Source organism: Capra hircus, chromosome 4 (genome assembly GCF_001704415.2).
Source record: "Capra hircus breed San Clemente chromosome 4, ASM170441v1, whole genome shotgun sequence".
Lineage (NCBI taxonomy): Eukaryota > Metazoa > Chordata > Mammalia > Artiodactyla > Bovidae > Capra > Capra hircus.
This window is the reverse complement of record NC_030811.1, coordinates 81,842,018-81,855,988: the sequence shown is the minus strand read 5'-3', so window position 1 is coordinate 81,855,988 and position 13,971 is coordinate 81,842,018. Positions and strand designations below refer to the sequence as shown.

The 13,971-nt window shown below is 34.6% G+C and overlaps 1 protein-coding gene across 6 annotated transcripts in view; it reads left to right on the top strand.

The window, feature by feature from the left end:
- CACNA2D1 (calcium voltage-gated channel auxiliary subunit alpha2delta 1) overlaps positions 1–13,971 on the top strand; it is a 535,456-nt gene that overhangs the window by 345,285 nt on the left and 176,200 nt on the right. For all 6 annotated transcript variants that reach the window (XM_018047284.1, XM_018047282.1, XM_018047283.1 and 3 more), the window contains exon 6: positions 372–501. In XM_018047284.1, coding sequence (XP_017902773.1) covers positions 372–501 — 130 coding nt within the window. The remainder of the gene's footprint in view (positions 1–371; positions 502–13,971) is intronic.

The following is a 13,971-nucleotide window of genomic DNA, read 5'->3' as shown; positions in this document are numbered from 1 at the left end:
AATTATATAAAGTTGTGGCATAAGTGCTGCATTTATTTCAAGGGGGAACTTTTCATTTGGTTGTATTCTATTCTTTAACATTTTAATAAGTGCTATACATGGGAAAGCTCTGGTCCTCTCAGGATGTTCCTGGGTGACTCCAATTTTTAGGAAATTAGGAGAGAAATTAGGTTATAATGTGAATCCTATCATGAAGATACAACGTGAATGTTAGTGGCTGAGTGGAAATTTGTGGTGTCTGATATTATCATGGGAATATTTTAAAATATTCTTACAAGAATATGCATTTGGCAAATGAAGAAGTGAATGTGAGAATATCTGTGTTAGGATACATTGTAATATTCTCTTTATTGTCTGTCTTTTCTTTATAGCCAGAAAAGAATGATAGTGAACCAGGCAGCCAGAGGATAAAACCTGTTTTTATCGATGATGCTAATTTTGGGCGACAAATATCCTATCAGCACGCAGCTGTTCATATTCCCACTGACATCTATGAGGGCTGTAAGTAAAAGGATGTGCACAACTCTTGTAATACCATGTTTTTAATCTATCTTATGTATCTTATTTTTGAAAGAAAAAAAGGGAGCAAATTTGATGCTCTCATTTACATGTTATTTAAGAGTCTATGGTAAACTCTGATTTATGCAAAAGAAGAAACCTAATTTCCATGAGTAGTATATTGTCATCGGGCCTCACTATGTGGATAATTGCGGGAGAGCCTGTAGCCGTGGAGGTGTCTTACTATTTTAACAAATAATTCTGCCTTTCCAGTTGGTATCAATAACTTCCAAAGTAATACATGCATTTATAAAAAATTAAAACTATGTAGCATTAGTGCACACAAATATTTTTACAAAGACACCAAACTGGTAAAGAAAGAGCAATGTACATTGTAGACTCTCCAGTTCTTACCACAACTTACTGTATTTTACCTGTCTCTCTCTCTCTCTCTGATCTCTGCCTTACCCTGCAATGTAAAGATACCTCCCTCTTAGTATATTGTGAACTCAAGGTAGAAAAGGGTTGGGTAAAGGAATAAATGAAGGCAATGGCACCCCACTCCAGCACTCTTGCCTGGAGAATCCCATGGATGGAGGAGCCTGGTGGGCTGCAGTCCATGGGGTCGCCAAGAGTCTGACACGACTGAGCGACTTCACTTTCACTTTTCACTTTCATGCATTGGAGAAGGAAATGGCAACCCACTCCAGTGTTCTTGCCTGGAGAATCCCAAGGACGGGGGAGCCTGGTGGGCTGCCATCTATGGGATTGCACAGAGTCGGACACAACTGAAGTGACTTAGCAGTAGCTTAGCAGCATAAAGAAAAAGAAAAACTTCAAATTGAGTGAGAAGGCTTCACTGCAAGGAAGGGAGGAGAGTAGTTTTTAGGAAGATACAGAGGAGGAAGCTTATGGCAGTGATATTCCTTGGGCACCCTATGTGCTAATAAGGGCAGAGCCTGACAGTTCTAACTAGGAATTCTCCTAAGGGCAACGTAATTGCATAGGAAGATGAGCTGTGACCCAGAAAGCAGAGTCTTTGCCCAATCACAACTCTTGTTTTAGATGTTATCCTTTTCTAACCAGTTCCTACCCTTCCTGCTTGTACCCTGCCTTTCACATAAGTAAATGGTAAGGAGAAAGAACCACTTGAGATTTTTCAAAGTGTGTTTCTAATAGTCCCCTTAATTAAAAACACTGTAAAGTGTATTGAGTGTCTAGAGTATATGCATAATTGTCTGGATTCTGGATACAGACAGCCTAGGTTAAGTTAAATTTCAAACCTAAATTTTAGCAGTATTTCCTTGGGCAAATTTATTAACTTTCTGGGCAAGCATTTTTTGCACCTGTAAAATGGGGATAAAATTACTAGCCCAAAAGTTCATTTGAGAATAAAGTAAGTTTTATGTACTTGAGTTTCCACAATAGTGCCAAACTCAAAGTAAGCATTATATAAATGTTTGCTCTTATGAATAATTACAAATGAACTTTATTAAGTAGTAGTGTTAGTCAATCAGTCATGTCCAACTCTTTGCGATCCCACAGACTGTAGCCCACCAGGCTCCTCTGTCCATGGGATTCTCCAGGCAAGAATACTGGAGGGCATTGCCATTCTCTTCTCCAGAGGATTTTCCTGAACTGGGGATCGAACCTGGGTCTCCTGCATTGCAGGCAGGTTTTTTCCTGTTTGAGCTACAGGGAAGACTAAAGTTTGTTTAGACGAAATGAACTAAGTACAGAACAAATACAAGAAATTAGCTTTTGTTCTTTGGATTCACTCTGAGATTGTTGCTTAAAAGGGAATTTTTAAGTACATGCCTGACTAATTTCATAATATAAATCTCATCTTCTGTTTTATTTTATTCATTCATTTTGTTTCACCTTTTTAATATTTTTAAAAGTACATGTTTTCATCATGTCATTTCTTTAAAGATATTAAACATATGATTTTGCTGTATGATAGGAACAATATGGTGTATGTAAGCAGTTACATAATTTCATTTCTTTACAACTTAACCCTATTGATTCTAAGTCCTTTTAGAAATTACTAGGATCCAGGTTTGATTTTTATATTTTTTTGTTTTTACTTTGCTACTTTCTTTTTTTGAAAGTATTTTTGATGTTTGCTGTTAAATTTTGTAACTTACAACAACATCAGATAATACTGAGCTGTGTGGTTGTGTTTCTCATTTCTTAAAAAATAATGTTTCATCTACTTTATTTCTATTAGATATTATCACCTGTTTTTTTTTGGGGGGGGGTTTGTCAGCAAGATATAATCTTATTATTCTAAAATTATATCTTTCTTTTGAATTCACTTTAGAAGAACAGACTGGTTGGATATAAAATTTCTGAGTCAAAGCATTTGTATGTCGCTACTCTGTGGTCATCACGTCGCTGTTATCTGGTCTGTATCACTATGTTGAACAAACATGAGGCCAGCTTGAGTGTTTTTAATTTGTTAGCAGACTTTCATGATCGTGTTTCTGTTTTGTTGCTAATAGTGATTATCCAGATATTCTCAAACTTCCCATTAAATTCTTGAGAAGGATAACAGAACTTTGTCCAGGGAGAAATCTCCCTCTTCCCCAGTTCTTCCTGAGTTATTTTGGCTGGTCTAAAATTGACAGAAGACAGATTAATAGATTAAGTTAAAATCAGATTGCACATATGAGTGGTGCTAGTGGTAAAGAATATGCCTGCCAATGCAGGAGACACAAGAGACATGAGTTTGATGCCTGGGTTGGGAAAATCACCTGGAGTAGGAAATGGGTGCTCCAGTATTCTTGCTGGAGAATCCCAGGGGCAGAGGAGCTTGGCAGGATATAGTCAATGGGGCTGTAAAGAGTCAGACACGACAGATCAGAGTAGAGCAAGTCATAGAAATGGTACCCTCACAGTGTCCAAAGCAGGCCAATTACATATCATTTTTAGACAAACAAACAATATGTGAAGAGATAAGACAAGGCAGCTTGTGTTTGGGGTAGCTGACTAACGAAGTAACAACATATGTTTATACAGCTTGCTTAGCTTTGTATTCCTTACCCCTGCTGATAGGAGTGCATACCTTCATGTGGAAGATGTATTTCCTACTTTTAGAGGGTAAGAGAGACATGGTTATATTTTTTTATGCTTTATTTTCCATTGGCTGTTTCTCACATAACTCTTAATTCAGAATAATCAATATGCCACTGAGGCATATCTTGGAGCAGCCTAATCCGGGCCACAGCAACCTCACACATTTTAAAAACAAATTTCTTTTTCTAAAAGCTGTGTCACCAACAGTAGAAGAAATTTTAATATTGCATGCATGTTTAAAATAGAAAATAAAGGTGTCAAACAATAACACCTCCTGAAGCTAATCATGACTAACAGTTTGGGGCATAGTCTTATAAAATATGTATTTAAATGCAAACACAAACTAATGAAATAATCCAAATGGGACTTTTCATATTGCTTTTCACGTTGCTTCCCCACCAACCTATTCTGCTTGCCTTGCTTATAGTAGAGAGATTTGTTGTTGTTAAACTATTAAAAGGCTGAAAATAGAGAGGAGAAAGGTATCTCTTTAGGAGTAGGTTATCCAGGGAATAGAAAAGCAAAATAACTTTGATTAACTTTTCAATGAAATGATATTGAATAAATAGTGAAAAATGCATTTTTCCCTAGGTAATTAGAACCTAAAATCATTAGAACCTAATTCACCAGTCTAGTAAATTATACACCAGTAAATTATAGTGTCTCATTTTATTACTGTAACTTTGTTAAAAATTTTTGAAGAGGAAACTCAAGCTGAGTCTTTAATGAAAGTCCACACCACTGATAAAAAATGGAGTCAAGTTTCATATAAATTCTAATTTTAAACTTTATACTTTACAGTACTGTAATAGATAAAAGTCTAATGTTTTCTTTCGACTTAATTTTGACTCATATTACTTGCGAGCCAAGATGTAACTCCACAGGAGTCAGTAAAATACTGATTTTGCATGAGAATCTTCATTTTCTTATTTCTTTTGCTCTTTTTTTTTTCATTGAAGTCACATTCATTAATGTCTTCATCTATTTTATGCTGGAACAAACATAAAATTGACACATAAAGTAAATCCAAGTATCCTTTCTTCATATTGATGTCACATAGTATAGGTATCTTTTAAAATCCTACAGAAGAGTTTTGAATTTTTGTAAATGTTTCTAATTTAGAATAAACTGTTAGTGGATATTTACAAAGGATGATTTTAATAGTGTCAGAGGCTAAAAAGTAAAAAAGTATTACTTTGATTACTTTGAAAATCAGGAAGATAAGATATTGAAATAGATATTTTCAGAAATTGTAAGAAATTTTGGTATATGGCATAATTTAAAAAAAGAAAAAGAAGCTCTGTCTTTGGATTGTGTATGTAGTCCTATTTATCTTGAAGAAATATTGGCTTCTCCTTTTTTGCTGAAATCTTATCAGTAAGACTCTGACCTTGCCTGGCCTGCACTGCTTTAAAATTCATATCCGGTGTTATGAGCTATATGACTAAATGACATAGGAGTAAAATCAGAAATGTCAACAAGAGCTTGAAAATTTAATAATTACTGGCATTTTTTATGCAGTTCATCAAAACATATCAGATGTACAGAATCATTCTAGATTCTGAATTTAATAAATGGGAAAGCATACTTTAATTGAAGGCTTAACTGAAGGGAACAGCCTCTTCTTTCATTCAAAGACAGTTTGTGTCCCTGAATTCTCATATCTTGTGTTCTAACTTTCCAAAGGTGATTACTTTTGAAATTCCCTTGAATTCAATATGATTCCTTTTGCTCCATGATATATTTAAACTTTTCAAATAGTGTATGTAATTAAAATATTGTCTGAAAGCTTTTAATTTTGAGGATTTTACTGGTTCATACTTTTATTTTAGAGGGCACTCAAACTACACTTAATTTTTTAATCATTTATCTGTTTCAGTATAAAAATAGTGAACTCGATAGAAAGGGCTGAATATTCTGACAATTTGTTTTAATCACAGAGCTTTATTAATGTGTTAATTATTTTTTATTCAAGTATAGGGAATGCTTTTATAGAATATTTTGGTCATTTGTCATTAGACCAAATGTCAATGTCATTGGTCATTTATGTTAATATTTATTTGTAGAATTATTATAGTTATAAAAAATATATATTACTAAGAGAAAACAGTAGGGAACTCCAACTTTTGTAACTTTCAGGTACTAGATACTTTTGTCCTTATACTACCTTTTGAGGTAAACTAGGCAATTTATAATTTCTATTTTAGAAATTTAGAAATGAACATACTTCTGTCACAGATGTACATTGATTTTCATTGAGGAAGACGGGAGAATTTTCTGGAGTTGTGTTAATATCCTTGGAGGTCTTATATACTTTAACAATTTATAAATTAAATGATCTGTAATCACTAATACTGTGTTCTAATTTATCTTCTTACATTGAAATATAGTTTGTGTACAGCATTACAGAAATTTCACATGTACAGCATAGTGGTCCACAATTTTTTAAAGGTTATATTCTGTTTATAGGTACTATAAAATATTGCCTATATTCCCTATGCTGTGCAATATACCCTGGTAGCTTATTTATTTTATAAATATTAGTTTGTATCTCTTAATCCCCTACTCCTATCTTGCCTCTCTTAATGTTCATTTGTTTTGTCATAGAAAATGTAACTACTGTATGTAAAATTATGTTAGTGTAAAAATTACAGAAGAGGAAGCTGCTAGGCCTTTGCTGATTGTGTGATAGTCTTTCATAAGCAACTAGTCTATTTCAGGACATGTGCACTATTTAATTAGAGAGTGCTAATAGTTTACTTTTGCTGTTTTAAAAATCTGTTTATAATGGAAATATAGCAGTGAGCAGACAGATTAAAAAAATCCCTGTACTCAGGGAGCTTACATTGTGATGGAGATAGGGCATAAAATAAACAAACAATTAAATGATGGGATATATTGTAACATAATAAAAGCTTGAGATAAACATTAAATAAGGGAGGGTTATACGCAGTTCCTGGGCTTCCCTATTCTCTGGTAGCTCAGCTGATTAAGAATCCGCCTGTAATATAGGAGACCCCGTTTCAATTCCTGAGTCAGGAAATTCCCCCAGAGAAGGGATAGGCTACCCACTCCAGTATTCTTTGGCTTCCCTGGTGACCCAGTTAAGAATCTGCCTGCAATGTGGGAGACCTGGATTTGATTCCTGGGTTGGGGAGATCCCCTGGAGGAGGGCTGGCAACCCACTCCAGTATTCTTGCTTGGAGAATCCCCATGGACAGAGAAGCCTGGCGGGCTATAGTCCATGGTGGTGAAAAGAACTGGACATGACTGAGCAACTAAGCACAGCACAGCATAGGCAGTTCCTGGGTTAGGAGCTGGGGAGTTGATATTTAAAACATGGAGATAGGGAAGACGTTGTGGATAAGATAACATAGTCTGTAGTTGGTAAGCATGAGAGTTGAAGTTCTCTAGATACTGTTGCAGGCAGAGGGAAGAGAAAGCACCAAGATCTTGAGCCTGGTAGGTTCATAAAGAGCCTAAAGACCAGAGTGGGCATAGCTGAGGTAGCAGGTGGGAAGGAGCAGGGGTAGCAGCAGAGGCCTCCTTGTATACAGCCTTGTGGATAATTGCAGAATACTTTGATTTTCATTTTGAGATTGTTTTAGTCTATTTGAACTGCTCTAACAAAATGCTGTAGACAGAGTGGCTTATATAATAAGAGGTTTATTTTTATAGTTTTGGGCACTGGAAGTCCAACCTGCTGACAGGTTTGATTTCTGGTGAGGTACAGAGAGCTTCCAGTTTTATATATGGCCACCATCTTGCCGTGTGCTCAGATGACTACTTCTTTGTGCACATGCAGAGAGAGTGAGATCTGATACTTTTTCCTCTTTTCATATGACAGCAATCTGATTATGAAGGTGAGACACTAATTCCACTACAAATGTTCTACCCTCATAACCTCATCTATGCCTAATTACCTCCCAGAGGCCCCACTTACTGGTACTGTTGCATTGCAGATTAGGTGTTCAACATACAGGTTTTGAGAAAACAGAGATTAAGTCCATACAGAGAGGGAACTCTGAGGTGTTTTTTGGATGAGGAATTACACTTTCATAAAAAGGTAGATACTGGATAGTTGGTTGAGAACAGACATAAAAGGCAAGAATTGAGGAAGAATGATGGGACCTTGGACCAAGATTGTAGCTCAAAAAAGTGTACCTATTAAAATATGTGGATTTTTATTTACAGGGCAGCAAAGGAGAAATGGACATAAAGAATAGACTTACAGATGGGGAGTGGGGAGGAGAGGATGAGATGTATGGAAAGAGGAATATGGAAACTTACATTACCGTATGTAAAATAAATAGCCAACAGGAATTTGCTGTGTGGCTCAGGAAACTCAAACAGGGGTTGTGTATCAACCTAGAGGGGTGGGATTGGGAGGGAGGTTCAAAAGGGAGGGGATAAATGTATACCTATGGCTGATTCATGTTGAGGTTTGACAGAAAAGAGCAAAATTCTGTAAAGCAATTATCGTTCAATTAAAAAATAAGTTGATTTTTAAAAATTGTGTAAATCTATTTTTGAGATATACATTTTTCCTTCTTATTTTATATGATGGAGACATTCTATTCAATTAACTTAACTCAAAATAGTGTGGCAAACAAATTTTATCCTCATAAATAAACATTATAAAAGCACTTTTAGTTGAGAACTAATAAACTAAGATAAATTTCCTGAGATCTTTAAAGAGTATTGAATTAATTCAAGTTCAGTAGAATATCAAAAGACCTTTTTTCTGTGTCTTTCTTCACAACTTTTTAATTTTCTTTTGAAGATAAATTGCATGCAAGTTAGTTTCCTCCTCATCATTCAGTGTTACAAGTTAGAAACGGGATAGTAGTCCTACAGAAAAACAGAGGGAAAATATATAGACATATTTCATTTCGCCTGTTTACATAAATCCTTACATACCCTTACACTGGTGCAAACCGCTGAGCGTTTTTCAGGCTTGCCTGGTGTATTTCCTGTGATAGGCTTCTGGTTTGGGATTCACATCTCAGTACTGGCAAGTTTTGAACTTCATGACTGTTGATGTATAGGTATGTGCATGGTAGTGTTTTAGCTGTTGTTTTCTGTACAAAACAAATAATCTTGAATTTAATTCATGATCTATTTCTTTGAAGTAAAATGTTAATAGGGTTGTTCCACTTCCAGAATCTTGATTGGAATAACATATGTGTTCCTGTTAAACATCTTAGGATCTTTACAATTGCTTTTGAGGCAAATATAACATTAAAATGCTTATTTTTCTCACTATAAAATAAATACATGATGATTTTATGAAATACAAACTAGTGTAAAGGAAAATATGTAAAATTACACTGATACAGATATAGTATGTCTGTGTATGTGTTCATTAAATGTACTAGTAGCAAATATATAATTACTAAGCAAATATACTGAAACACTACAAAATTTATACCTGACCTGTTGCCTACTAAGCAAATACAATAAAACCCTACAAAGTTTATACCTGAACTTTTACCTTATCAGAAAGTATTATTATATATTTAATACTTTTTATCATGGGATATAAGTAAATCTCTGTATTTCTCATTATCACCTTAAGATAAAATAAGAACTGATATTAAAAGGACAAAACTATTGATAAATTTTCTTGATATTACAGGTAAGTACCAAATTAGATTATACCTTCAATGAATTAGTTCCTTTATAATTCCAATTTTTCATTGACACTATTATCTTTTAATTAATATTTTAGAGATATATGCAGAATATTGATAATATATTGAAATAGTTTACTGCCTTTTTCTTTCAGCATTAATGTCCTATGTTTTTTCAACACTAGGTTCCATGGCTATGTAAAATAAAATACTAGGGCACTGTGAAGTGTAGCAGCAGTTTGTCTGAGGGATGGTAAGAAACATGTTTAGAAATTACCCTGATTTTCCCTTATGCTAGATCTTTCACAACATATACTGTAAAGTTTTCCCTTTTACCTGATTAGCTGAATTTAGTGATTATGCTTAACTGAACTTTGTTTGATAAATATATACATTTAAAATTTTAAGTAGCAAAATGTGTTTCAGTATACTTTAGCAATAAAATCACAAGCTTTAAAAAGAGATTGTCAAGGCTATTGGAAAATGAGAGAAAAATGTTTAAAGTAAGAAGTATAACCCCAGAAAATGGAGATTAAAACCATGAAAGGGCATTAGGGGCAACTTTACAGTAAAGTGCTATAATGTATAAGAAGAGTGGATGAATTATTATAAAATAAAGTCAGATCAACTCAATAATATGTCAGTAATCATAAAATAAATTGGAAACACATTCAAATTTATGGCCAAAGAAAGTACTCATTTTGAGTCATTTCTATAAAATTTTCAAATAAATACTTTCAAGTTTTGAATTTTTTTCTAGAAATGTGAAAAGTTAATTAACTCATATCACTTCATTTTAAAAAAAAGATGTAGCACAAAAAAAGAAATATATCATAAGACAGTTTTACTTTATGAATAATAATGAAAAATTCAATGAAAACATTGCCAAGCAAAATAGCAATGAAAGAATAATGCCTGGAAACAAAACAACTGACTCGATAATTGAGTATTTTAGATGTCTAATAATGCTTTTATATTCTGTATCAGTTGATGCAGATTAAGCATTTACCTATTTTTTTTCAGTTTGAAATATAATTGGCATACAGAACTATATAATTTTAATGTGTAAAATATAATTTGACTTACGTATATCATGAAATGATTGGCACAGAAGATTTAGTGAACATCTCATATAATTTAGTATTAAAGAAATGGAAAAAATTTACATTCATTTTTAATTGAAGTCATTTTAATTAAAATCTTATCAAAATACTCCTACCAATGATAAAAAATGCTCTGATGATTAAAGAGAGCTGAGAAATTCCCACTACTTCTATACCTGTTTGTTTTTAGAGTATTTGTTGTCTGTGCTTTTATTTATTACAAATATGATTTTGGTTTAATATACAATAATATAAATTGTGTTCTGTTATTTTTATTTCAGCAGATAATTACCAAAAACAAAGTTTTTGAGATTCTGGGTGATACATCAGTTCATGCTATAGAGTTGTATGTTTAAAGACTAAAAAAGTGAATGACTTTAAAATATTATCATGGTTATCATATTAACAAAGTAGCTTTTCTTTTTTCTTTAAAAATGCTATTTAAATCATAAAGCCATGATCCTAAGCCATGAAATCAGAAATCTGGTAAGGGCTAAAAAAAGGACACTTTTGAGAAATAGCATTGATTCTCTAACGAAATGATCATCTTGTGGGGGTGTGTGTGTGTGTGTCTGTGTGTGTTTAAGGTTTAGTTTAATTAACTAGCATCACTCCTCATTAAGAGCATAGCAGTGAAATAGTAGAAACATGAGAAGACATGAGGTACTAATAAAATTTTAGGATAGGATAATTTGATCATACTTAATAAGTATGAAACAAAGAGAAGAAATTCCACTTCCAAGGGAAAGTTTGCACTTCATTTCATTGTTTTTCTCTAATGATGTTTCTATAATACATTCATCTTAAAGATGCAATATAGTATTCATTTTCTGATAGGAAAGTGTTGACCAAAAGTAAACCCAAATGCCAAAGAATATAGTATTCTTCTGATCTTACAGATACTAGCCCTTTAATTCATTCAGAATTATGCAATAACAGACCAATTAGCAATAACAGTTTTATGGATCTTGTAAATTGCTGTGGACTGAATTGTGTCCCACATGGATTCACATGTTGGAGTCCTAACCCTCAGCGGTGACTAACTATATTTGGATAGGATCTTTAGGGGACAGTCAAGGTTAAATGAAGTCATTAGGATGGGGCCCTAATCTGGTAGGATTGGTGGTTTTATATGAAGAGGTATTCCTGCACAGAAAAGGCCATGTGAGGAGACAGCAGGAAAGGCAGCAGTTTGCAAGCCTGAAAGAGAGTTCTCACCAGGAACCAAATTGGCACTCACCTTGATCTTGGACTTGTCAGCCTCTAGAACTCAGAGGATATACCTAGCCTGTGTTATTTTATTATGGTAACCCAAGCTGGCTAAGACACAGTTTTGTTTCCAGGGAAAAATTGGAATAGGCTTAAACTCAAGTTTATATATATATATAACAGTATTGGAGACATCTCTTGAGAGTCCCTTGGACTGCAAGAAGATCCAGCCAGTCAATCCTAAAGGAAATCAGGCCTGAATATTCATTGCAAGGACTGATGCTGAAGCTGAAACTCCAATACTTTGGTCACCTGATACCGAGAACCAACTCATTGGAAAAGACCCCGATAAAAGATAAAAGACCCCTGGGAAAGATTGAAGGCAGGAGAAGAGGAGGATGACAGATGATGAGATAGTTGGATGGCATCACCGACGTGATGGACATGAGTTTGAGCAAGCTCTGGGAGTTGGTGATGGACAGGGAGGCCTGGCGTGCTGCAGTCCATGAGGTCTCAAAGTGTTGGACACGACTGCGTGACTAAACTGAACTGGTATATAATGAGCTGAAAATTTAAGTCGGTTATGTCATACTTCTAAACATATATTAGAGTATAAAGTATTTGGCTGTTTAAATTTGGATTTGCAAAACTATTTTTGGCATTTTAATTTAGAATCTTATTTTCTGTACTTCCCCTTTGAAGTGCTGTGGAAATCAGTTAATGCTTGCCAAGTCAACAGGTGAATAGACTTACCTGTTTATTGGAGAGACAGTTAATTGTAATTCTTATTTTCTGTACTTCCCCTTTGAAGGGCTGTGGAAATCAGTTAATGCTTGCCAACTCAATAGGTGAATAGACTTACCTGTTTACTGGAGAGACAGTTAATTTTAATTCTAGGTATATATAGCAGTAATAATTAGATTGTTTTCTTGGAACATTCCCTAAATTTATAGGTCCATCGGCTCTGCAGATATAGAGCCTAAAATTTATAGCTACTGAAGTGTGGTTATGTTTTGTTATTTTTTAAGAGAGGGCAAAAGAATATTGTAACAACTTGACTGACTGTCCATTCATTTGATCGTGTATCGTGTGTCCAAAATGGTGCCAGAGTCACTCTGACAAAGTTTTTTCTTGTCTGTGCAGTAAATGTTGTCCTGTGTATGTTACAAAGTGATTATAATACTCTCCCCTGGTTGAATTTGTGAAGCATTCTAGTCTTTTGTTTGAAATTTGAAGGATATTTTAAACCACAATTATATTTAAGATCTATTAAAAAAACCCTAGATCTTATTGAAAATAAAGTGGTACGTTAGTTAGCCCTTGTGATAGCTTCTACTGCAAGATCGACTCAGTTCTTGCATATAAACATCTATCATGGTGATTGTATCCATCTTCCGTATGATGTATTTACATTGTTCATTCAACCATGCCATGTTTTCTCAATTCTGTGATAGGTAATGAAATTATAACAAGATTCTTAATTGGGGTAATGGTTTGCTTGCCAAACAAATTTGGGAAATGTTGTATAGCTTCCTCTTTGGAGATTCCTAGTACTTATTAATCTTTAAAAGTGCAGAGAAATTATGCTAGAAATAAATAAAATTCAAGTCACTTTACTGATATTTTTCATATTTCTATTACTGTATAACATTAACATACTATAAGCATATATTCAAATAATAACACTACCCCCAAATTTTTATATTATTGGCAAGTGCCACAATACTTTTGATAAAATTTACAATTCTTGTTTTCTCCTTGAATCACCTTGTCCAGCTGTGCCAGGCATTTTCTTGTAAAGATTTAATTTTATTTTGTTAGACTCACACTTTTTCAGTAAATGACTGGATAAAGATGACTTTCCTGATAACAGATAATAAGATGGTCTCAGTCACTTTTAGACATAAATACAGTATGCTGCTAAGTCACTTCAGCCGTGTCCGACTCTGTGCAACCCCATAGACGGAAGCCCGCCAGACTCCCCCATCCCTGGGATTCTCTAGGCAAGAACATTGGAGTGGGTTGCCATTTCCTTCTCCAGTACAGGAAAGTGAAAAGTGAAAGTGAAGTTGCTCAGTCGTGTCTGACTCTTTGCAACCCCATGGACTGCAGGCCTCCAGGCTCCTCCGTCCCCTCCATCCATGGGGTTTTCCAGGCAAGAGTATTGGAGTGGCGTGCCATCGCCTTCTCCAAATAAGAAAGCAAAAACACAGTCTCAATTCCAAATTTGATTTATTATTAACCCCTACTGCTCTACCACCCTGCACCCTAGGTTAGGGCTAATGGAAGCCGACAGTGGAAAAGAGGCAGAAGGGATGGGGTACTTCCTAGCTGTATGTAGTTTGCCTCCACCAGGTAGAAGTGCTAAGGGCAAGGGACGACAAAGAATGGTTAATATCTGGCTGGCTGACTTTGCCAAGGCTAGGTAAATGTAGTTATGTAGTAAATAA